Source organism: Nyctereutes procyonoides, unplaced genomic scaffold, assembly GCF_905146905.1.
Source record: "Nyctereutes procyonoides isolate TBG_1078 unplaced genomic scaffold, NYPRO_anot_genome, whole genome shotgun sequence".
NCBI classification, from domain to species: Eukaryota; Metazoa; Chordata; class Mammalia; order Carnivora; family Canidae; genus Nyctereutes; species Nyctereutes procyonoides.
This window is the reverse complement of record NW_026575025.1, coordinates 7207185-7231232: the sequence shown is the minus strand read 5'-3', so window position 1 is coordinate 7231232 and position 24048 is coordinate 7207185. Positions and strand designations below refer to the sequence as shown.

General features: G+C 52.9%; 1 protein-coding gene across 3 annotated transcripts in view; it reads left to right on the top strand.

The window, feature by feature from the left end:
* CTTN (cortactin) overlaps nt 1-20293 on the top strand; it is a 32792-nt gene extending 12499 nt beyond the window's left edge. The window contains exons 6-18 of one of the 3 annotated variants that reach the window (XM_055310565.1): nt 418-528; nt 1535-1589; nt 2505-2615; nt 5055-5165; nt 5680-5790; nt 6629-6739; nt 8143-8198; nt 10509-10578; nt 12396-12544; nt 14881-14976; nt 16989-17133; nt 17944-18015; nt 19064-20293. In XM_055310565.1, the coding sequence (XP_055166540.1) occupies nt 418-528; nt 1535-1589; nt 2505-2615; nt 5055-5165; nt 5680-5790; nt 6629-6739; nt 8143-8198; nt 10509-10578; nt 12396-12544; nt 14881-14976; nt 16989-17133; nt 17944-18015; nt 19064-19200 (1335 nt within the window). In that variant the 3' untranslated portion in view covers nt 19201-20293. Of the gene's footprint in view, nt 1-417; nt 529-1534; nt 1590-2504; nt 2616-5054; nt 5166-5679; nt 5791-6307; nt 6335-6628; nt 6740-8142; nt 8199-10508; nt 10579-12395; nt 12545-14880; nt 14977-16988; nt 17134-17943; nt 18016-19063 lie in introns of all 3 variants that reach the window. The other 2 variants (XM_055310574.1, XM_055310582.1) reach the window with 2 other exon arrangements.
* The last annotated feature ends 3755 nt before the right edge of the window (nt 20294-24048 follow it).

Here is a 24048-nt window from a genome sequence, read left to right as displayed (position 1 = left end):
GTGTGTGGTGACTGAAGGATACCCCGTCTGTGCCTCTGTTAGGAAGGGATTTCTTAAAAAAAAAAAAAAAAGGGAAGGGATTTCTGATACTTGTTTCCGAGTCACACACATGCCTCCCTTTAGCAGAGCAGTAACTATGTTGTCACCAGTCTCTGAGGGCAGGCCAGGTGTCAAGGGCCGGGTTCAGGCAGTAATTGGCCTCGGGGTTCTCGACTTAATGTCCGTCGTGTCCAAAGTCCCGGCTGGCAGGGTTTCTGGCAGCTCTAGGGACCCCATCTGTCAGCGTTCACACTGCCTGTGTCGTGGGGAGGAGCCAAGCCTGGGCCACTGGGGGCCAGTGTCGTGGGGTCTCTGCCTGGGGGTGGCAGGTACAACTGTGGCACCAGCACCTAACACGTTCACTCCTCACCATTTCAGTCAGCTGTCGGCCATGAGTACCAGTCGAAGCTCTCCAAGCACTGCTCCCAGGTGGACTCCGTCCGGGGCTTTGGAGGCAAGTTTGGTGTCCAGGTGGACAGAGTTGATCAGGTGAGTGAGGAGTCGTGGGAGCCAGTGCCCGGGCGATCGGGCTGCTCTCTCCAGACCAGGCAGTGTGCGGAGACTCTCAAGGTAGCTAGAGGTGCCTCAGACATGGCACTGCAGGGTGGGTGTCCTGACCTCGGAACTCCTAGAAGCCCCCCGACGGGGCTCAGGTGATGGACTGGCTGTGCTAGGAGCGGAGACAGGAACGTGGAAGGATCTTTTTTGCTATTTGCTGTAGAAAGAAAGCCTGCTGTTGGTATCTACTCATCAGGTGGACCAGGGACGGTCTTAGATTTGCCTGAGAATGTGCCCCTGGGGACTACTTCTAGCCACCCTCCCTGCACAGATGTCCCTGCGACAGGGCAGTGTTCAGGGCAAATGCAGCAGAGTGCCATCCCCGTGCCCGTTTCCAGGGCCAGGACCTGGTGTCCAGGTGCCCTTCTGGCACCTCTGGGCCTCAGCCTTTCCTCTGATTCACTGATGGAGGGCTGTCAGCACCTTTGTTTTCTGTCCTAGCAGTTGAGGACCTGGACTGTGCAGTTGCAGCCCAGTCTACATTCAGGCTTTGCTATTTATTAGTCGTGGTCTATTCTATTAGCGTCTGTTAAACAGGGTGGTGAAGCCCTGTCTCCCTGGGCTGAGCACGCAGAGGCCCCCACTGCACCTGTTCTCATTCCTGATGTCAGCATTGCTCTTGGAAGAGCTCATGTGGAAAGGTTGCCTGTGGTCATGGGGAGTCGTCCCAGGCTGGCATCGTGGGGCTAAAACCCACAAGCAGAACTTGCTGTGCAGCTTGGCCTGAGCAGCCCATGGGGCTCTGACGAATGTTTTATGGCCCGAAAGTGTCAGATGCCAGAACTTGGGGCATCAGTTAGACCTGCAGCTGCCTTAGGAAATCAGAGATCAAAAAATAACGTGGCTGGTGTTCTTAAAAATGTCTCATGTATTGTGGGCTCAGATGAACTGATTTGGAGGCACTTAAGAACGTGTTTCCTTTTTTTGGTAACTACAGTCTGCTGTAGGCTTTGAATACCAGGGGAAGACTGAGAAGCACGCCTCACAGAGAGGTAAGCTGTCCTGCAGACAGGAAGGCAGCCCTGCCCTGCTGCGCCGGGCCAGAGAGAGCACTGTCATCAGAGGTGGTTTCCTGGGGAGGACCATGTCACTATGGGGCTCCCCAGGCTGTGGCAGAGGCTGCCTTTTCTTCCTCTGAGCATCGTTGTACCAGGAGAGTCCACTCTCGGGCTCAGCTGGCAACAAGCTCACTTTCCCCCCAGCGTTGGAAACCAGAGCCTGAGATCACTGTTGTTTTACTGTGCGTGTGGTCCTCACGTGGTGCTGGCTAACCTTCAAGTCATGCCAGTCTTTTAAAGCCTCTCCTCTCCTCTCCTCTCCTCTCCTCTCCTCTCCTCTCCTCTCCTCTCCTCTCCTCTCCTCTCCTCTCCTCTCCTCTCCTCTCCTCTCCTCCCTTCTCCTCCCCTCCCCTCCCCTCCCCTCCCCTCCCCTCCCCTCCCCTCCCCTCCCCTCCCCTCTCCTCTCCTTTCCTTTCCTTATGGAAGCATGTTATTTTTTCAAAGTGCTTGGTGTACTTTTTGTGAGGTGGTTTACGTCTGTGTCTTGCGTGTCATTGGATGCCCTGGGGGTGGGCGCTCTGTCCATCTGGCCTGGCACGGACCTCTCTAGTCCCTTCGGCAAGGGGTTTGAGCTGCACAACTTGCTTTATTTGAACAGTTAATTTCTGCAGTGGGACCGCAGCTTCTTGTGCCATTGTGAGAGGCGCCACTCTTGGGGTTGCAAGGGATTGCGCTCTGGATGGAGTCTGGGTTCACTCCTGCATGGCCATGGGGGACTTTTAAACTGTGCGCTTGATCTCTTGCCATGTCCTGACTCCAAAATGTTTTTGTCTTGCTCAGTCGAAGAACCGAGGTAACAGTTGAGCCTGTCATCGAGTTTCTTTACTGACTGCAGCCCTGTCTCCTCAGACTACTCAAGTGGGTTCGGTGGCAAGTACGGCGTGCAGGCTGACCGGGTGGACAAGAGTGCCGTGGGCTTCGACTACCAGGGCAAGACGGAAAAGCACGAGTCACAGAAAGGTCAGGCCACTGGGAGCACCACTTCTCCCTGTGTGGGGCCTGCCTCCTCCCTGCTGCGCACTCACAGGTGTCCACACCAGGGATTTCTCTCCCCATGCCAGCTGGCTTGTGTGGCATTTCTGCTGTTTTTGTTTTTGTTTTTTTTTTTAACATTTTATTTATTTATTCATGAGAGAGAGAGGCAGAGACACGGGCAGAGGGAGAAGAAGGCTCCTCACTGGGAGCCCAATGGAGGACTCGATCCCAGGACCCCAGGATCACGACCTGGGCTATTGATCCACCCAAGCGTCCCTTCTGCAGTCTTTTTAACTGAAATTGTCAGAGGGCTCTTGTTCTGTTCAGGTCAGCATACATCTGCCTTTTCTGTCCCCATCTTGCAAGGAGGCTGTCAACATTTAACCATTCCTCTTTGGAATGTGAAATTTTGGTTATTTGCAATCTTTGAAGCTAAAAATCAACTACAGTGAATATTCTTGTTCCCTGAGTCTCATAGATTTTTAAAAAATGATTTTTTAGAAGAGTAAATTTCCCGAAACAGAACTGTTAGGTCAAAGGACGTTGAGTTTGAAATTTTGGTGGCTACTGCAGATTGCCCTCACAAGCTGTGCTGATTTTTCCCTCCGTCATTGGAAACCCTGCCTGGCGAGGGATGTCTCCATGAAGGGTTTATAGATGCGGTCCCCTCTTGCAGTGGCCCTGGATTGTTGGTTCTTCTGCATTATTTGTTTCATTTGGGCTTCACGTTTAATTTTTTTTTAAAATATCTCTACACCCAACATGGGGCTTGAGCTTACAACCCCGAGATCCACTGACTGAGCCATCCAAGCGCCCTTGTGCATTTACATTTTTAAAAATAGTTCCCAACATATAAAAACAGAACTCACATCTTGTTTAAAAACCCAGATTTCTTTAAAAGACAAATATAGGGACGCCTGGGTGGCTCAGTGGTTGAGTGTCTGTCTTCGGCTTAGGTCATGATCCCGGGGTCCCGGGATCAAGTCCCAAAGTGGGCTCCCTGCAGGGAGCCTGCTTCTTCATCTGCCTATGTCTTTGTCTCTCTGGCTGTCCTGAATAAACAAATAAATCTTTAAAAATACATAAATAAAATAAAAGACAAAAATGAAAATGCCCATTGGAAACACCATGGACATGTCAGTTGCCCAGGGAAGTGGCAGTGAGGCCTTTGGGGCAGCTGGGCCTCTAACTTGCTGTGGGTGTCACTTCCTGTCATACCTGGCCTGCCCACCCACCCTGAGGCCACAGTCCTGGCACACAGTGTGCCCCACAGGGTCTCTTTAGACTCTGTCTCTTCTACTTGGAGCAAACTTGTGCTCCTCTGCCCAGTATGGAATGCATGGTGCTCATCCGGGCCTGCACTTAGATCCCGCACACTGCTATTCAGATTTTCTCCGGGACATGCCATTGAGGAGGAATAAAAACCGTTTCTGAGAAGTCAGAGAGCAGAAGCCAAAGGGCGTGGGGCAGACAGGGTTCCTCTGCAGCCCTGGGCCTTCCCCCAAAGGGTTTGATCTTTGTGGTTTGCTCTGGGAATGTGGCCCTGATAGAGCCATGCTTTAGTATGGAGATATGTCGGTGACTTAGCTCTGGGTGGAAGTGATGGTTTCTGGAAGATGCTCCACGTCTGTCCTCTTTCTTTGAGGGTACTCCCAGCACACCTCTGCGGCTTCTGTTTATGAAGCAGAGTGACCATTTATGTATTTATTTATTTGTATTTTTTAAAGCTTTATTTAAAGACATAGCAAGAGAGAGCACCAGCAGGGGCAGAGGCAGTGGGAGAGGGAGAAGCAGACTCTGCTGAGCAGGGAGCCTGATGTGGGGCTCGATCCTAGGACCGTGAGATTATGACTTGAGCCAAGGGCAGACACTTAACCGACTGAGCCACACAAGTGCCCATAGTGACCTTTTAAAAGCTTGCCTCTATGGCTCTGGTGGCTCCTCTCAGTCCCAGAAGCTTTATTTTTTTTTATTCGATTATTTTTTAAAGATTTGACTTATTTATTCATGAGAGACAGAGAGGCAGAGGGAGAAGCAGGCTTCCTGTGGGAAGCCTGATGTGGGACTCGATCTCAGGACCCTGGGATCACGCCCTGAGCCGAAGGCAGACATTTAACCACTGAGCCACCCAGATGCCCCTCCCAAAGGCTTTATAACATGCTTGTTTTGTGATCTCTTTTGGAAAGAAGGAAAGATAGTACAGTTGTGAAAATCTGCTGCACTTACTATTCTTCATGTTTTTGTTGCTACACACACAATAACACTCTCTGGAGCGCTCTGTATTAGTGATCTTACAGTGTACCTGAAAGTTTTGGCCTGTGTGTTTTGTTTTTAACTGGGTGATAAAAGTACTTTCTCAAAGAATCGATGGCCTGCTCACTGATTTTGTTGCTGGTGTGTAAACAGTACTTTTCTTGTTTGCAGATTACTCGAAGGGTTTTGGTGGCAAGTACGGCATTGACAAGGATAAGGTAGACAAGAGTGCTGTCGGCTTTGAATACCAGGGCAAGACAGAGAAACACGAGTCCCAGAAAGGTGCCTCCCGTTCTCTCCTCTTCTCTCACCCACGGCTGGTAATGGGATGAGTGTTGGCCGCAACAGAAATGGAAAGCATAACCAGGAACCCCTAAAGTAGATGCTTCTTTTTAATTACGTTCCAAACTTTGAAATAGCAAGTCCAGAAACACAGCCACTAAATTAAGAAACCGTATCTTGACATGGCTCTGTCCTCAGTTCCCCAGCGATGGCTTGTCATAAATAATGGCCATGTGTTGTGCGTCTGTGTTGCAGATAAATTGTGGTGGCTCACTGGCTGCTTTAGGCCGTGTGCCTTGGAGCTTCTCAGGTGAGGTCCAGTCTGTGTTCACAGTCCCGAGGCTGCAGATCAGGCTGTGGTCCAGATGTTTTCATGGAGGTGCTCTTCTTGAAGGATGAGAGAGGGTGGATTCAGTGAGCCGTGTGTGTGTGTGACTACATGGGGAACATGCCCACTCCCTGCCACCTGAGCTCCCCACTGACGTGAGGTTGTGGCCTTTTCTTGTGCACGTAGACTACGTGAAAGGATTTGGAGGAAAATTTGGTGTACAGACAGACAGACAAGACAAATGTGCTCTTGGCTGGGATCACCAGGAGAAATTGCAGCTGCACGAATCCCAAAAAGGTACATTTGTTTTGCTTACTCCTACCAGAAATTGTTCTGAATTTTGTCTGTTCTCGTCCACAGGCCTATCAATGTGCTGTGTTTTTGCTACCTTTCTGTAGTGTGTCGTTTTTTCTCCACCGTTTGGGGTTGTCCTGTGCCTGCCATGTTTTTGAATAACTCCTCAGCCAATGTAGCGATTAGCCCCCTCCAGGAGCTGCTGGCCCAGAGGCTCTGTGCTCCCCTGTGCTCCTGAAACACCTGGTGGTGCCCAGGCATCCTGGGGAGCGCTGCTTTCAGCCCACTGATGAATTTTTGTTGATGAAGTGTGCAGGACGCTGCCTCCACTCAGAAGCGTGTTTGTGACAGGATGGATACCGTCCAGGGGACATAGACTCTGCGGGGTTGGGTGGGGGGCACCACCAGGGTTGACCCGGGCTTGTACCTGCCCTTGTAGCTGGCACACTGGGAAGTGGGGCTGACCCGCAGGGCCCCCATGATACTGGTGTACAACGTGTCTCTTTCTTCACACGCACAGAGATGCCTTCTCGTGTCTGCAGCGCGGGTAGGACCCCAGAAGGAAACTTCAAAGCATGGAGTGCTTTATCTGAACTATTTCAGATGCAGTTCCTAACCTGTTTCCAGGTTTTGGCTGAAGTACTAAGAGTTTCAGTTTGTCCTGTAACCTCGGAACTGACTTTGGACTGTCCACAAGCCCAGGAGCTGGCTCCAGCCCCTGAGCTCAGCAGGGCTCTGCTTTCTTTAAATGATGTGTTTGATTCTTGACCTTGCTCACACGATTCTAACCAAACTGTGTTTCCTTTCTTGGTTTTCTCCACTGTTGCTTGTGGATTTTCAGATTATAAGGCTGGTTTCGGAGGCAGATTTGGTGTTCAGTCCGAGAGGCAGGACTCCTGTGCTGTGGGGTTTGATTACAAGGAGAGACTGGCCAAGCACGAGTCCCAGCAAGGCATAGTCGCTCACCAGCCCTGCCCCCTGTCCCCTGCCTCCCCTCCCAGTGCAGCTACTTCTAGCACAGACTTCATGGGCTCAGCCTTCTCAGTTGCCCGCTCTTACTTGTCAGGGCACGTGGGTGTTTTAAACCCATTTTTATGAGGCAGTGGTGCTAACTTGCACCCCTTCTCGCTCCCTTCCCCTTTTTGCCCCTATGCCCTTTAAAACTTGTGTTTGGTAAGCTGAGGTGGCAGTTTGCAGGTTAATGTCACTCTGACCCCGTAATGTGACTCGTTTCTGGGGTGAGGTGTCTTTGGTCTCCCAGCAACCTTGTCCAGGAGCTCTTGCTGCTGACCTTGACCACTGTGAGTTACTGAGTGAGCTGCCCCATTGCCTCTGGGACAGGGGAGCATCTTTGGTTCAGCCTGGCCACGGGCCGTAGACCCAAGGTGAGGTGGCAGTGAGAGGCCCGAGGCAGGTGTGGTCTGTGTGGTTTCTGTGTTTCCCTCGTGGTGGTGTCTTTTCCCTGGGGTGGGGATGTTTTTTGTTTGTTTTTATTTTTTGGGTGACACCATCTATGTGTAACTTATTCACACAGAGCCAACAGTATGTCGCAAAGCTGAAAAGAGACAGGGCATTTCTAGGTATATGATATATTGGGACTCTGGCAGATGCCTTTTTCCTTCTTTAATTATCGTCAAAATTTGGACTGAGTTGGTAGAATGGGGAGCACAGCTGGAAAAGGAGTGATGATGGCCTGAGTTCCTGGGCAGAGTTCAGGCTCCTAGTGCCAGCAGTAGCCGCACATGCCAGGATCCCGGTGGGGCAGGAGCACCCACTTGGGTCGATCCAGCAGACTGCATGGACACGGCCTTGCTCTACGTGGCATCAGTGCTGCATGGCGGTGTGACTGTCACGTAGATCTGTGTTGCTGTGACATAAGTGTTTGGCTGGTAGAATTTTCCCATGGAATTGTTTTTTCTCTTAAAAAGCAAGAGAAGCCTGCGGTTGAGCCTCCTTTTAGCGCTCAGTAGAGCAGGACGTGGGAAGGGATGCGGATGGTCAGCCGTTGCTGGGCGGAAGACTGTGCTCTTGAAGCGGTGCATTCCCCGGCCCATGCTGTGGCCTCCTCGCCCTCACCGCCTGCCAGCCCGTGCCCGGCACCCTTTCTGTCCCTCGGGAGAATGCGGAAAGCATGCACACGCCTCTTTCCTGCCTCACGCCTGCCTGTCTACTGAATACCATTGGTAGAAACAAAACTCACCTTGCAAGTAAAGACCCATTGTGTGGCGGTTCTTGTTTCTTTTTGCGCTGGGTGCATTTTCTTGGGCTGTTTCTGGATCTGTCTGCATGCCTCTGCTGGCGGCACTGTGCTGGTCCTTGACCTAAGAGTAAGTGTTGTGTTGTGCCATATTTCAGACTACTCCAAAGGATTCGGTGGAAAATATGGGGTGCAGAAGGATCGGATGGATAAGGTGAGTATTTCTGACCCAGGGCTGAATGTTTTTTCCTGAAAGGTTTGGGGATTTACAGAGCTCTTGGTATGTGCTGCTGCTCTGTGGGTGGTCTCGGGGCTGTTGGCTCATGTTTTCAGTAGTATGGGTACTTGGATGGTGCTTCCTGTGTGCCAGGGCTGTCCTCTCCCAGTATCTGCTGTGAGGCAGATACTATCCCTGCCTGTTTTCTAGTTGGGCCCCGGCCAGGCAGGCTCCGTGCTTAGCCACAACACCAAGGCATGTGACTGGTCCACCGTTGGAACCGGGGCATTTAGCCTTTAGGCCAGCACAACAGCCCAAGAATGTGTGTTTGTCTGAATTCAAATTAGTAGTAAACCAGATTGGAAATTGAGTTCCTTGGTAGCAGAGGCCATGGTAGGAGAACTCATTGGCCACATTTGGGTGGTGGCTGCCATGTTGGAGCATGCAGATCCAGAACATCTGCCTTGCTGCAGAAGGCCCATGGGACGGGTTGTCTAGGGCCAGAGCCTAACTGCTGGGCTTTTCTTACTGCCTTCTCCTGGGGATACATTTATCCCTCTTCCCAGGGACTTTGTCCATTCCAGTGGCTTCAGAGTCTCAGCAAGTCAGTCTTAAACATCTGTTGGATGATGGTTTGCATTTATAGTCCAGCTCTGTCAAGAGTGTTGGGTTTATGGGCAGTGTGCAGCTGCTCCACTTGGAACTGGAAGGCCTCTGTCCCTTCAGTTCAGCTCAGCTGAAGGCCATCCCACCCAGGCCTATGCCTGGCTCATGGTCACCGATGACAGGGCTGGTCCTTCTGGAGTCCTTCCATTGGGCTCACAGCTGACCATATAGATGTTGACACCCAGGGGGCTCCACTACGTGGAGCGAGTAGGCCCTGGGAGCAAGTGGCAGGGTACAGGCTTGGAAAGGTATGGTGACTACCCAGGTTCTGATAAATGTGTACAGGAGATTCACAGTCAGGCGGTGACTTGAGGTCATACCTGAGAGAGGTGGGGTTGCTGGGACTTGTGTCTACATAGTTGCTGGGACTGATGGAAATGGGTGAGGGGTGCCTGGCAGGCTGGACTGAGGAATGGGGAACAGAATCTGCGCTGTGGAGGAGCAGCAGAGGGAGAGGGTTCTGGTCAGTAAGGAGGAGGTAGGGGTGTTGGAGAGACAGCACAACTAGGACAGAAGCCCCCAGGGTGGTGACAGAGACGATTCCAGGGAGTATGCTGGAGAATTGGAGACAAGGCAGGCTGTGGTGCAGCTGGAGCCTGGCAGTCACCCCTGAGAGCAGCAGGGATGGCTTGGTGACCCCCGGACTGGGGCACAGCTGGGTTGGAAGGACTTGTGTATGTGGAGGGTGGGGGGCAGGTAGGGTCTCGTACCCTCGTGCCACCTGTGCTGCACTCCAGGAAGGCATGCACTCCTCAGAGCACTGCTCACCCTCAGCTTCATGCAGCCAGGTGAGCTTCAGCTACTTGCCTCCTCCAGGCCCTTTTCCTCCTCATGTTGTGAGTCCGAAAAGCAGCAGTGTCCTGAGCCCCTGTTGTGTTTTTCCAGGAGGTGTTTACTCACAGGGAAACTGAGGGTGGCCGGTGGGGCCTGTGAACCTGTCGGTGTGCATCTGGGTGGACAGTCTGCTTTGCTCTGGCAGTTGGATCCCCTGCAGAACAGGAATAGGGGATCTCCCACATTGGGAAATGTGGACGGTCGGGCCCCGTGAGGCTCCAGCATGGCCCAGGGTGTCATCTCCAGCAGAGTGGAGGCATTGGGGCTCCCTGCAAACACTCAAGCCTCTCTTGGTGGCCAGGGAGAGGGGGTTTGAGAAGAGTACATACTCGGGTCATGATTGCACGAATGCCAACCTGCATTTTTGGAGTGGGGGGGTTTGTTGACCGCCTTTCAGAGCAGGTTTAGCAAATATGGGACGAAGTCACTGGTTTCCTGTACACCCCTGCTTTCGCTCATGCACAAACTCTCCCACGACCAGTTACCAGCACCCCCAGGGGGGATGTGCTTGTTACAGCCCACAAGTCTGTGCACACACGTTTGTTGCCCAGAGTCCTTAGCTGACATCGGGGTTTGCTCTTGGCATTGTACCTTGTGTGCGTCAGGACAGATGCTTGTACCCTCCCGTGCAGTGTCATATGGGGTAGTCTTACTGCCCTAGCGCTTCCATGCAATGGCAGAGAGGTGGATATGAGACGCTGGGCTCCCTCCATGGTTCTTTTGGAAGCTCCGGGGGAGGCAGAAACCCTTTCAGGGTATGGAGAGTAAGAAAAGTGCTCCCCTGATTTCTTGCTTCTGTCTTGGTAGAATGCTTCCACATTCGAGGATGTCGCCCAGGTGGCCCCTGCTTATCAGAAGACTGTCCCTGTCGAGGCAGGTAAGTTGTGGCAGACACCAGGATGAGCTCCTATGCCATGTAGTGTTACCGTGGTGGGTACCATGCAAGCTGGGAGCAGCTGGAGAGCACCCTCGTTCTGTTCACTTTGAGGAAGGGATTTTGCTACACCTTTATGAAAGGCCTGGGTGTCCTGCAGATGCAGCATGTTGCAGCACTCTGGCAGCAGGGGATTGGTTTGGTGGGGTGCCTCCCAAAGCAGAGCTGGGCTAAACGCCCATCCACAATGGCCCTCCTCACTGCTGGGGATCAGGTTCTGGGAGGTTCTTGTGGCCACAGACCCCCCCCTGCCCCCAGCTGGCCAGTTGGGCCAGTCAGCTACGGCTGTGATGTGAGGAGTGTGTTACTCACCTATGTGGAAGCTGAAGTAGATGCTCTTGCCTTTTCTTTCTGCGGGCCCTGTGCAAGGCTGCTGCCATGAGAGAACACGCCCTATACCTGCTTCAGCCGCATGAGCCACACTCTAGGAGTATCCCTGAGTTGGGGGAAACATAGAAAGTGGTAAACAGACAATGGGCAGGGCATCCTTTTTGTTTCCTGTGGACGCCCTGGGTCAGTGGTTCCCAGACTTGGGGGTGTCCGAACACTTCAACACTCATAGGGATCGTTTGTGGGGCTTGTGTCTCCTGATCTTTGTTGTAGTGGGCTTAAAACAGAAGAATTTGAGATGTTATTAATTCGCTTAAAAACAACGAAACATCACGTGTTAATGGTAATACTATTAATGGAAGAAGTAACTGCATTCTCAAAACAAAACCCTTGCGGAAGCGTGGCATTGCTTTGCTGTCCGTAAATCTCCTTAGTAAAAGACCTTTGTTGTTAGAGCTGGTTCTGCATCTGATCTGTTACGGTGAACTATGTTTTGGAAGAAAATCTGGACTCCCCCCAGATACGCTGTTGGAAAAGAGAAGGGCATTACTGTAGCTTCTCCGGTCACCACGGATGTGCCTATGTGATCCTGCACTGGGACAGGCAGTGCTTTCCTGCTTCTCTTAGAGGGTAGACTCCTTTATAAACTGCGTGGTTCTCGAACACGCACTGGACATTTGCAAAGTACTAGACTGTTGAGCTACGCCAAACTTCCAAATGTGTTTCTTTTCAGTCTTTGGTACCCCCAATTACATTCATTAATGTTATCAGTCGTATTAGAGTCCTCAAGTGAAACTGAGAAATTGTCAAGTTTTCTACAATTCTGACTTTTCTTGAAAGCTTGATTTTTTTCCCCCATGACAACAGATACTGCCGTTTTCTTGACAGGATAGACTGAGTTTATTCATTATAGAGAGAATGTCTGCCAAGTACCAAAAGGCACATATCCATAGTTTGTCATTTACTTGTGTTCCATGAAAAATCAGCATAACTTGCAGCTCAGCACACAAACGGTTTTCCTCAAGCCACCACGGAACTTGTGTGTATGCCCCCCTCCCATCCACCACAGGAGATTGGCAGGTGTATGCTCAGGGCTTGAGATTTATAGAATATCAATGCTTCGTACGGTGTCCTCAAAGGGCATTGTTAGGGAAAATGTCCTTTTTCCCCTCCTAAATGTGTGCTGGTGAAGTACTGTTTGGAATGTAACAATATTCCAGATACCAGACTTCGATGTCCGGCAGTCCTGCAGAGTGTGCAGTAGATGGAGGCGCATAGGCCAGTCTGGGACTTGGGGAGGTGACCAAGCTGGGGGACGCTTCCTTGCCAGGCTGGACCCCGAGGGGCAGGCCACCCTGGTGCAGGGTTTTGGTTGTGGGAGAGACAGTGCCACTCTGACACCAGGCGTGCATCTTTCCTCCCCGCTGCAGTGAACAGCAGAACAAGTAACATCAGAGCCAACTTTGAAAACCTGGCTAAGGAGAAGGAGCAGGAGGACAGACGGAAGGCAGAAGCGGAGAAGGCCCAGAGGATGGCAAAGGAGAGACAGGAGCAGGAGGAGGCCCGGAGGCAGCTGCATGTGAGTGTGTGTCGTCCTGGGCCTGTGGTCTAGAAGGTTCTCAGTGGAAAACGTTTTGAAGCCTCGTTGGAGGCTTGGCTCCTAGGAACTGTAACTCTCAGCCACATGTACTAGCTGGTCAGCCTTGCTGCTCCAGTGCCCTGGTGACCTGCAAGCCCACTGGCCTCTGAAATTCTCCCTCCTCTGAGACCCAGGCCAGATGTGTCCCTGACAGTCTCTGTTCTGTCCTGTCACCCTCTGGAGCCCCTGTCTCGTGGAGAGAAGGCTGAGATACAGAAGGAACTCTGTGTAGGGCATCAGACCTGCTTTCTGCTTTCTTTTTCAACTCTTGGTGCTTTCTGTACCTGGGTCTCTTGCGTTTATTTGTGTGTGCTTCTTTGCCCTGCCTGTCTGCCGGAGGAGGTTGGCGCAGGGGCTGTGGGCGGTGAGCAGGAGGGCCTGCACGGCTGCCTTCCCCAGGCTTCTCTCTGAGCCTGGGTGTCCACATTACCCCCTGCGGACCAGGCAGCCTGCGCCCAACAGCTCCCCGTGCTGTGGCCTCAGGCTCTGGAGCAGGATGAACTCCCACCTGTTCTTGGATAGTTACAAAGTGAATCAGAGAGAAAACCCATGGAGTTCTTCCATAACTGGAAAGCTTTGTTCCACCCTATAGACGTCTCCTCCCCAAAATCAGTAGTTAGGGCTCGGAGAACCCCTGTTGGAGGGGAATGGATGGTTGAGGTGGATGGTGCAGTGGGCACCAGAGATGTGAATTAAATACGCCCTGATGGTTGTTTCATCACACACAGAAGAAGAACAAATTTGTAGAATTACCTCTTTTTACTGTTCCATAATCACTAGAAACTTTGGAAGAAGCCTAGAAGTTCGGTTTTCTTTATTCAACACATGAGTATTTACTCTAGAAGGCGCTTTTCTTGATGTCTTGGTCTTTTCAAATAATTAACAACGCCTTGCTCATGTTATGTCTTCAGGTTGTAACTGCCGGGTCCCATCAGCAGGAGCAGGCAGCTTGCAGAGGGGGAGGGCATCGCCGCGGTTCTGTCCTCGCACCTTTCTCTGGCGCTTGCCTCGGCAGCACATGTACTAGCACCTTTTTCTGCCCTGTCTTACTGTTCCTTCTGTGCATTGTCCTCCGCTTCCAGCCCCTGCCCTTCTCACCTGCTTGTCCCTGTGAGCCAGTACCCCCTCAGTCCTCACTCCAGAGTCCTCTTGGCCGGGGGTGGGGCTCCCTCCATTGGCGGGTGGGCAGGACGTCCGTGTGGGTCCAGGTGTGCTGGACTCTCATGTCTTGGCTGGTGGTGAGAAGGAACTCTTTGTAGCCAGCCAGCTATGAGAGGGGCCGTCACAGACCTCTGTACAGTGATTCAGGTGTGAACAGCAGCCCGGGTGTCCCCAGACCTGGGTGTTTTGGGCTGTGGGTGGATCTAAGTAGTGTGTGAACTGGACTGTCTGGCTGGTGCAGTCGGGGCCAAGGATGGTCCGTTCCTGCTTCTGTGGTTCCCCGGCACATGCCCTCATGGTCCTCCCTCTTCTGCTGTCTGCAGGGGTTTTCTGGGGCTACCATCCCACACGCCCCTAGGCTCTGGCTTAGAGAACACTTGTGTACCCTCTCAGTTCTGGAGGCTCCAGAGGAGACCTGTCTTGTGGCCTTTCCCAGCTTCTGGAGGCACCCGCGTTTTCCTTGGCTAGGGACCCTTCCCAGCCTTTGCTTTCGTGGTCATATCTTCTGATGTGTCTGTCTTGTGCCTCCCTCCCTCTGAGAGGGAAGGGCCTGTGGTTACGTTGGGACCACCAAGAACCTGAGATGTCTCCTACCTCCTGTCTGTGACTCCTTCCAGCCTTAGTCCGTTTGACCCTGATGCCGCCTCCTCCCAGGATCTGGGGTCTGGGGTGTCTGTGTCTTTGAGCTGCCATTATTCTGTCTACTACAGCCCACTACCTGGCCCCTAATGATTCCTGTCTGTCCTACATGCAGCACACACTCATTCGTAGGTCCCCAGAAATCTGTCACTACAGCAGCAGCTCAGCCTCCAGGTCCTCATCTGGTTACTGTGAGGTCTGGGCAGCTCACTGGGCAGCAGCCTGCCTGTTGCCACACAGCTGCGTGTACCCTGTGATTTATGTGGTGGCAGCAGGAGGACAGGGGCCCCTGAGGTCCTGTGTTTTGTTCTTATGGTCATGGGTGCTGAGTCTCCATGCTTAGTACCCCCCCCCACACACACACACACACACTCTGCTCCAGCAGTGCTCTGCTGTACTGTGAGCCCGGGTGGACCTTTTTCTGAAACTGTGTTGAGGCAACCTGGTAACATTCTGCCACCTGTCTTTGTTTTCAGGAGCAAGCCCAAGCCCAGGCCCAAAAGCCAACACCCCCTGCATCCCCGACTCCTCAGCCAGCTCAGGAGAAGCCGCCTCCAAGCCCTGTCTATGAGGTTGGTGTTTTCGTTCAGTTTGCAAATGAGTCTGACTCCCCATAGATGCTCTTCTCAGGTCAATGCCATTATGCGTGGGGCAGCAACCCTACCGCACTCTGCCCAGTGCCACAGCTGGGAGGACGGCCTAAGGAGTAGCCCTCCTGAGCACTAGAGGGTGCATGCCACATGCTCAGTCTCTCCCCATGTGCAGGGGCCCCTCCTCACCCAGCCTGCTGCCTCCCAGTCGGGTCTCTTATCGCCGTGTAGACCATTTCTAGTCTTTATCTTACTCTCTGTTACGTTTGATACTGAAGATACTCCATCCTGGAAACCCATTTCCCGGCACCCGGCTGCCGTCCTCCTACATGACCTGACTTCACCAGTCGCCCTCACCAGCTGTCCTTCCCTCAGCCCCTCCTGAATATTCCCCAGCGACTGTCCTTGGCCCTTACCCTCATTCCCATCATCAGTGCCTTGTGACTACCTGCCTGTGTTCCTAGGACCTGTATCCTCTCCTGGGCTCTGAGTTACTGGGCTGCCTGCCTCACCATCCCTCACTTGCTCTCAGGAGCACCTCCTAGGTGTGGTCACTGCCTCCGTGACCACACCTAGCTGAGCCCTGCATCCTGTCCCCTCTGTCCCCATGGCCACTGTCCTGGTTCCGATGCCCTTCCTCTCTCACCGGGACATCCTCAGAGGCCTTTGGGTTGTAAGGAATAGAATCTACCTCTGCTTTGCTGACACTGAAAGGGGTGAGCCCTCTGGGTAGCTCATGATCCAGGAGAGCTCTGGGCAGCAAGCCTGGGTCTCTGGGGTTGTCCAGGGTCCCATTGGCACCAGGGCCCTCTCCAAGCTGCCGCTCCCTATGCATGGTGGCTGTGTCCTCCTGGACTCGTAGACATTGTGGCACGGCCTTGTGGCTCATACCCAGTGGCAGGAGGAGCCTTGAGCCATCTCCCCTTGTCCTGTTCCACTGCTAGGCCAGTAACTGAGGAGTTGGTCCTTTGAAAAGGTTGGCATGATGTGCTGTCCTTAACGGGAGTACAGGTGGGTCTGTTGACCAGCACCTCTGCCAGAACTGTGTGGTACACCAGGGGCAGAGGTACTTAGGCCAGAAGACAGGGAATAGGGACCCCCACACACACCCCCAACCTGCTCAGGATCTGCTGGGCAGCCAGCATGGTGCCCCCACACTCATCACCCAGCCTCTAACCCTCTAGGGCATCATCTGCACATCCACGGAGACACACCCAGAGGAGGCTCTGGGTCTGTCCCTCCCTTGCAGTTTGACCCTTGTGTGGCTCCAGTGCCTGTCCTGGATGCTGAGTCCCCTTTCCATGGCCTCCCTAGTGGCTCTCACGGGCTGCCTGAGCCACAATAGTCATCTGCCGTTGAAACCCAGTGCCTGACCCTGCTGGTTCTTCTGTATGTCCCCTGCTCATCTGACCCCCAAGGGTGCCTTTAGATGGAGCCTGTTTGGAATCACAGACTAAAGCCACTTCAGTTAGGGTTACAAGTCATGATGACTGAACAGCCTGGTGCTGATTCTCTGAGCATATGTGCTAACTCGTGGCTTGCTGATTACTTTTCCCTTCCCTTCCCCCAGAGGATTTGGGGAGACTTGAACCCCACTGGCTGGGGATGGGGCTGCTCTGGGCGGTGCAGTGGGTGACATTGTGACATTGCCATCAGAGGCACGGCTGGCTGGCTGGTCCTCGGGCACATCGGGCAGCCTCCACAGCCTGGGCCTTTACACATGGGCCAGACCTGCCCCGAGTCAGCCACAGGCCGTGTGGTTTAATCACTGTAGGACTTTAGGGTGACAGTGAGGTTACTCAACAGGAAATGGCATGTGCCCCTCTTATTGGTGCCATGCCATGATTAGAACCCGAGCATTCTCAAAATGTTAGCAGGTAATGCCTCCTTATCCGCATATCCATATTGCGGATCCCCTGGAACTAAGAAGTAGTCGCGTATTGGTGACCTGGCTTGGGCCACAGGAAATGTCTCCTGACCCTTCCCTTCCCCAGGACGCAGCTTCATTCAAGGCTGAGCCTGAGCCCGTGTACAGCATGGAAGCCGCCGACTACCAAGATGCCAGCAGCCAGCAGGGCCTGGCCTATGCCCCTGATGCAGTCTATGAGGCCACAGAGGCCCCAGGCCACTATCAAGCAGGTAGGGGGCAGGGTATCCCACCAAATCCCCCTCTGCTCCTCCGTGCGAGTGACATCCAGCTCTCTGACTGCCTTGCCTTGCCTGTGCTTGATGCGGGGTCCTCACCTCCCTGCTGAGAGGGTGCCAGACGCCCTGGGGCTTGGCATGGACTCTCATGGGGGCTCCAGGAAGGCCCTGGCTGCTCTGGGGGTGGCGGGTGGGGTGACTGTGAAGGAAGGGGCCTCCGCTGCTCCTCAAAGTAGGAGCTTGGGGCAGAGCCTGGCTCCATGAAGACAGCAACTTGATGTCCTTAGAGATGATTTCTGTTAACTTAGAAAATTCCATAGATGTTTCAGTGGGACAAACACTGAAATCAGTTTCTTATCTTTAAAGATAAGGTTTCCTTCAACATACTTGGGCAGATTTAACCTTAATTCATTAGAGAGCACAGCTCAGGACAGCGACTTAGCTTTTCCCTGAGTGTGATGTGAGGCATTTGGGCAGCGCAGCCTCCTTGCCCCACTGGCCATGGTCTTGCCACCATGTGATCCCTCCTTGAAGTACTAAACCTGTAAAATTTAAGACCCCGTCCTCTGAAGCTGCCCCAGTACCCGCCCAGATTGTCATACTCGCCGGCTGGTGTCGGCGTTGGGAGCAAGGGGTTTGCTCCCTAAATCTGGGGTCCCTCTTCCTGATTTGCTCACGGCCCCATCCCCCTCCCTCCTCAGCAGCTTTTCTTCTGTCCCAGGAGGGCTGGCTGACAATGTTGAGATGGCTCAGTGCACCTGTGGCACTTTGGCTGACCCTCAGCTCGTCTTGTTTTATTTTTAGAGGAAAACACCTATGACGAATATGAAAATGACCTTGGGATCACGGCCGTCGCCCTGTATGACTACCAGGCTGGTGAGACTACCCGCGTTCCATTTTGGTGTTCATTTTCTACTGGTTCCACTCAGGAATTAGACTCCTAGAGCTTTATTACAACTTTTAAGAAGTAACTTATTTTGAAATAATCTCAGAGTTACAGAAATTCCGTTTTTCTCTCCATTTTTACACATCCCTGAACCTCAGGGGTGCCCCAAGCCCCCTAGGGATCCCAGTGTGAGCTCTCCAAAACCGAGGACACTGGCCACTCCCCTCTCCAAGTGGGAAAGTTAGCCCTGAAATGTCATGACGTCTGCAGACTGCTCATGTGTTTGCCAGCTGTCCCAAGCCCCCCTCGTTTGGTCAGGCCGGGTCCCTCCAATCCGCCTGTGGCCTCTCATCCTGGGAGGACCTGCAGTTCCCCTGAGGCTGTGCTGTGAGGACAGGGTGGACCCGGGAGAGCTTCCTTCTCTTTACCATGTACCCTGCTGGGCACACAACATGTTCCCCCATGTGTCTCACAGCGGTGTCCCCACCACCTCTGGTCCAGTGTGGGACACTCTCCACCGCAAAGCCATTTCTCCCTTTGCTGCTAGAGGGCCGTTTTGTGGACCTTCCAAGATCATACTCCTCATCCTCAGGCTGCCAGCCATAGCACCGGACAGGAGCTTTCACCTCCTATTTACTTACGTATATTCCACGTATTTATTTACACGGGTGTGGAATTTGTGAAATTTGGCATCTGTAATTATTACAATGTAGTGAGTTTATCCTTGTACCTGCTGTCCCAGTCCGCGTCCTTGGGCTCCTTCCTAGGCTCCCCTTTGAGCTTCGTAGGTACCCTCTCCAGCGGGAGAATGGGAGAAGTCTGGTGTTGGGGAGCCTGGGTACGTTCTGTGTGTCAGGTGCTCAGGGCAGGTGCGTGGAGCGGGGGGAGGGCAGGGCAGGTGGAAAGAAAGTTGTGCTCTGCCTCCCAGCTAGGGGCCACCAGTCCCTCCAGCAGCTGCCAGAGCATGCTCTTTCCAGCAGACCGGCCACACCAAGTGTCAGAGTGTCACCGTCCTCTCTTTCCTGTCCTCTCTCCTAGCGGGTGATGACGAAATCTCCTTTGACCCTGACGACATCATCACCAACATAGAGATGATCGATGATGGCTGGTGGCGTGGGTTGTGCAAGGGCAGGTATGGGCTCTTCCCAGCCAACTATGTGGAGCTGCGGCCGTAGGGCACCCGGGGACGGAGGCCAGAGTGCAGAGCCCAGGCAGGAGGCCGCTGTACATACTGCTTTTATACATGATGCTTCTGCTGACACTTTGGAAATGCTCATGCCACAGAATTTGCTAATATATTGTAATCATGCTCCTTAGGAGGACTCCGGTAATCGATTTTATGCGTTTAAGGCATTGTCTTTGTTTTTGCCAAATGGACTGTCGTGTGGAGTCACTTGAGGGACCCTTAGGTGTCCTGAGTGCATGCTGGCCTTGCCCCCATTGGCAGCAGGCGGGACCCTGACACATGCTACCTGTCCTCAGACCGGCTGTATGGTGTTGGGTGGAGTCCCCGTCCTCGGAAGAGGGAAGCCTGACGGGAGGTTAGGACGATGGGCAGGGGTGCAACGGGCGGCAGCTTTAACTCCAGGTGGGACAGCCTTCATGTTTCCCCAGACGGCTCTCCTCTTCCCCTCTTCACCCTCCTGGTCGCCTGGTGCCAGGAGGGCTCGCTCCTGTCCCTGCTCCCACCTCCGAAGTGGTGTCATCCAGTGCCACACACACTGCCCTCCGGCGTGGCCTGTTGTGTGGGTTTGAGGACCTCGAGTCGCCTGCACGCGGCCCCCTGCAGCTGGGCCCTGTGTTTGCTGTGTGAGAAATGGCCCTTTGTTGCGGGCAGGCAGGTGCCTTCTCTGCCGTAAACACCAGAAACATTTTTCCATCAAGGCAGTCATGTTCTCTGTGCTAAAATACCACGTCAGGTGAGAGGAAAATGTGCCTGATTCACTTGGCTGAAGCATGAAGCAGAGAGTGATTCTCCCCCCAGGATGCACCCTGTGGACACTGCATGGGAGTGCATTGCCCTCCTGAGAGCTGGGGAGGCCAGGTCGGCGCCTGCGACAGTCAGGGGTGGTGTCTTTCTGGAAGATTCTGTGTCCCGGGTGTCTGGGACATTAGCGTCTACTTCCTGAAGCGCATTTCTGCATAATCCTTGCTTTACCACAATTAGGTCGGGTTTTATATGCAATTACTGTATCTAAGTTTCTGTAGCACACATCATAGGTATGATTTTTTTAAATTAAATATTCAAAATAAACTTTTTTTGATCCACTTGCTTGGTGATGTCCCTTTGGTATTGGTCACTTTGTTTTACGTGGAAGATGGCTTCCTGACTCTTGACTTTTATCAGCTTCAGATAAACTAAAGATTCCATTTGGAGGAGGCATGCTCCTTAAAAGACACTTTTTTTTTAAATAAATTAATTTTTATTGGTGTTCAGTTTACCAACATACAGAATAACACCCAGTGCTCATCATGTCAAGTGTCCCCCTCAGTGCCTGTCACCCATTCACCCCCACCTCCCGCCCTCCTCCCCTTCCACCACCCCTAGTTCGTTTCCCAGAGTTAGAAGTCTTTATATTCTGTCTCCCTCTCTGATATTTCCCACACATTTCTTCTCCCTTCCCTTATATTCCCTTTCACTATTATTCATATTCCCCAAATGAGTGAGAACATACACTGTTTGTCCTTCTCCGATTGACTTACTTCACTCAGCATAATACCCTCCAGGTCCATCCACGTCGAAGCAAATGGTGGGTATTTGTCGTTTCTAAAGGCTGAGGAATATTCCATTGTATACATAAACCACATCTTCTGTATCCATTCATCTTTCGATGGACACCGAGGCTCCTTCCACAGTTTGGCTATTGTGGACATTGCTGCTAGAAACATCGGGGTGCAGGTGTCCCGGTGTTTCATTGCATCTGAATCTTTGGGGTAAATCCCTAACAGTGCAATTGCTGGGTCGTAGGGCAGGTCTATTTTTAACTCTTTGAGGAACCTCCACACAGTTTTCCAGAGTGGCTGCACCAGTTCACATTCCCACCAACAGTGCAGGAGGGTTCCCTTTTCCCCGCATCCTCTCCAACATTTGTGGCTTCCTGCCTTGTTAATTTTCCCCATTCTCACTGGTGTGAGGTGGTATCTCATTGTGGTTTTGATTTGTATTTCCCTGATGGCAAGTGATGCAGAGCATGTTCTCATGTGCATGTTGGCCATGTCTATGTCTTCCTCTGTGAGATTTCTCTTCACGTAAAAGACACTTTTTATGAGGAGAAATGTATTTATGCTCTGATAGTACTGATTTTTTATTTTTTATTTTTTTTAAAGATTTTATTTATTTATTCATAAGAGACACAGAGAGAGAGGCAGAGACACACAGGCAGAGGGAGAAGCAGGCTCCATGCAGGAAGCCCAATGTGGGCCTGGATCCCAGGTCTCCAGGATCAGGCCCTGAGCCGAAGGCAGGTGCTAAACCGCTGAGCCACCCGGGCTGCCCTGATAGTACTGATTTTTTGGACAAGGATTCCAAGTAAAATAGAAAACGGTCTATTTAAAAATTATTTGGAATTATGATTCTCAGCATAAATCCAGAGGTGGTTGCGGGGTGACAAAGGGCAGTGTTCTCCCTTGGGCTGGGGCAACAGCTCTGAGGGGGAGCAGCATTCATGAGCAGAGGAGCTGGCAGGGGTGCAGCTGACCACTGGACAGGTTCGCCTAGAAGCAGCCCGCGAACATAGGGCGTGCAGAGGCTGGGGTGGGTGTGAAGGGATGGATAGCTGAGCTGTCACCCCTCCTGGTCCTGCCAGTCCTGCTTCACCCCACCCCCGCCACCGTGGTGGTGGAGGGGCCACGGGCGCAGACCCAGCTCCCCAGAGGCTGTGGCGATGAGTGGGCCTCTCCTCGTGGACGTCCATCTGCTGTGGCGGAGCAGGGCTTGGACGCGTGGGAGTGCTGCCCTCACCGTCCCTGGAGGACTTGGGGGAATCCAAAGTGATGCCGTCTTCAGTTCCCGGGAGCTGGGGGTCACTGCAGGGACCTCATACAGGTGGAATCCTGCAGGATCTGTTTGACTCGACGTCATGTCCTCCAGGTCTGTCCCTGCCGTGGTAGGCGTCTGCCTGTCCCAGTTCATGGCTGCGTGACAGTCCACGGTGCATGTGGACCCGCCTTATCCATTCATCTGTCGACGGGCAGTCGGCTTGGTCCACCTTCTGGCATCATGTCTCTCGCTTCCTCTTGCACCTGCCCGATCCAGCTGCCCACCCCGCTGCCCCACCACAGCCTCTCGGGGCTGCTGTGGATGGAGCTGCTCTCATACCTGCCTTCATGCCCCCTATGCTTCCACCACACCTGTCCTAGGAACATCCTCAGCAGCCACTCCCAGGACCCCTTGGTGCCCATCCCTTCTTGAGGTCTTGGTGCCCTCTCCTGACCTCCAAATTTCAGGGTGCCCAGGGCTTTGTCCTCAGACATGTTCCTGGTCTGCAGGCACCCATGCTCGAGGATGGCCTCGTAGACTCTGATGTTGCCCCAAACCTGCACCTCCCGCGGACCCTAGTCTCCACAAAAAGGTAGCTTCATCCTTCCCTTGCTGATGCCCACAGCCTCGGAGTCACCTGGCTCCTTCCTCTCTGCTCTGTCCGTCTGCTAGCAAGTCCTGATGGCCAAGTCAGTGAAGCATGGCCCACCTTCGTGCCCTCATGCTGTACCTCAGCTCTTGCCTGGGTTGTCCAGGTAGCTCCCAACCGGGTTTCCTACCTCCTCTGTCCTCTCAGGATGTTTCTGACACGAATCTAGGCCCCTCCTGGGCTGTGAACTATGAAGCAGCTCCTGTTTCCCTGGGAGCCAGGCTGTGTTACCACCATGCTCCCTGACTCAGGGCCTTTGCACTGAGTCTTCCTTCTGCCCAGAGGCCTACAGGCTTAACTCCCTCACTGCCAGCCAGTGTTCTCCCAAGGTCTACTCTGACCTCTCCGTAAAGCTGTGGATCTCCCCCGAACCTAGCCCCCATCTCTTTTATCTTGTTCTCTTTCCTGTAGTGCACATCACTTACATCATGTTGTATGATTTTCATTTTATTTTTTAAAGATTTTGTTTATTTATTCATGAGAGACACAGAGAGAGGCAGAGACACAGGCAGAGGGAGGAGAGGCAGGCTCCATGCAGGGAGCCCAACGTGGGACTCAACCCCAGGTCCCTGGGGTCATGCCCTGGGCTGAAGGTGGCGCTAAACTGCTGAGCCACCTGGGCTGCCCTTGTTGTATGATTTTTAAAACTGCTTTATTGAGATATGATTCACACCTCACACAAGCGACCCATGTGAAGCGTGTAATTCACTGGTTTCCGGTGCGTTCAGAGGCGTGCACCGTCACCACATCTCAGAAACCCTGTGTTCCTTGGCTGTCACTCCCCGGCCCCCTGCTGCCAGCCCCAGGCTCTCGATCACCTCCCCTCTGGATGTGCCGACTCTGGACACCCTGAGTAAATGGAATATGGGCCGTATTTTCTGAATGGGATCTGCGAGCTGCCTCCTGTCTGGACTGTGAGCTCTGTGAGGACACAGAGTCCTGTGTCGTAGACACAGCGGCTGGTGCCCCCCAGGTCCTCGTCAGAGCTCCGTGGAGTGCGTTCTGTGCGGAGGCCATTTACGGAAGGCTGCTGGCTGCTGCCCACAAAGCAGCGCCCCTTCCCTGCAAAGAGCGTCCTGAACCTCAGTGGAAGCTCGGGACTCCGTCTCTCAGAAGCGACGTCACAGAGTGCAGCTCGGTTTCCAGACTGACTCACTGAGACCTATTTAACTCGTTGTTCAGGGACGCCTGGGTGGCCCTGTGTTCTAGTTCAGGCGGTGACCCCGGGGTCCTGGGATCGAGTCCTGCATCGGCCTCCCAGCAAGGAGCCTGCTTTTCCCTCTGCCTCTCTGTCTGTGTCTCTCGTGAAGAAATAAAATCAGTCTTAAAAAAAAGATTCATTGTTCAATATGGACACCATACATTTTTAATCCAAAATATTTTTTAAATATATCT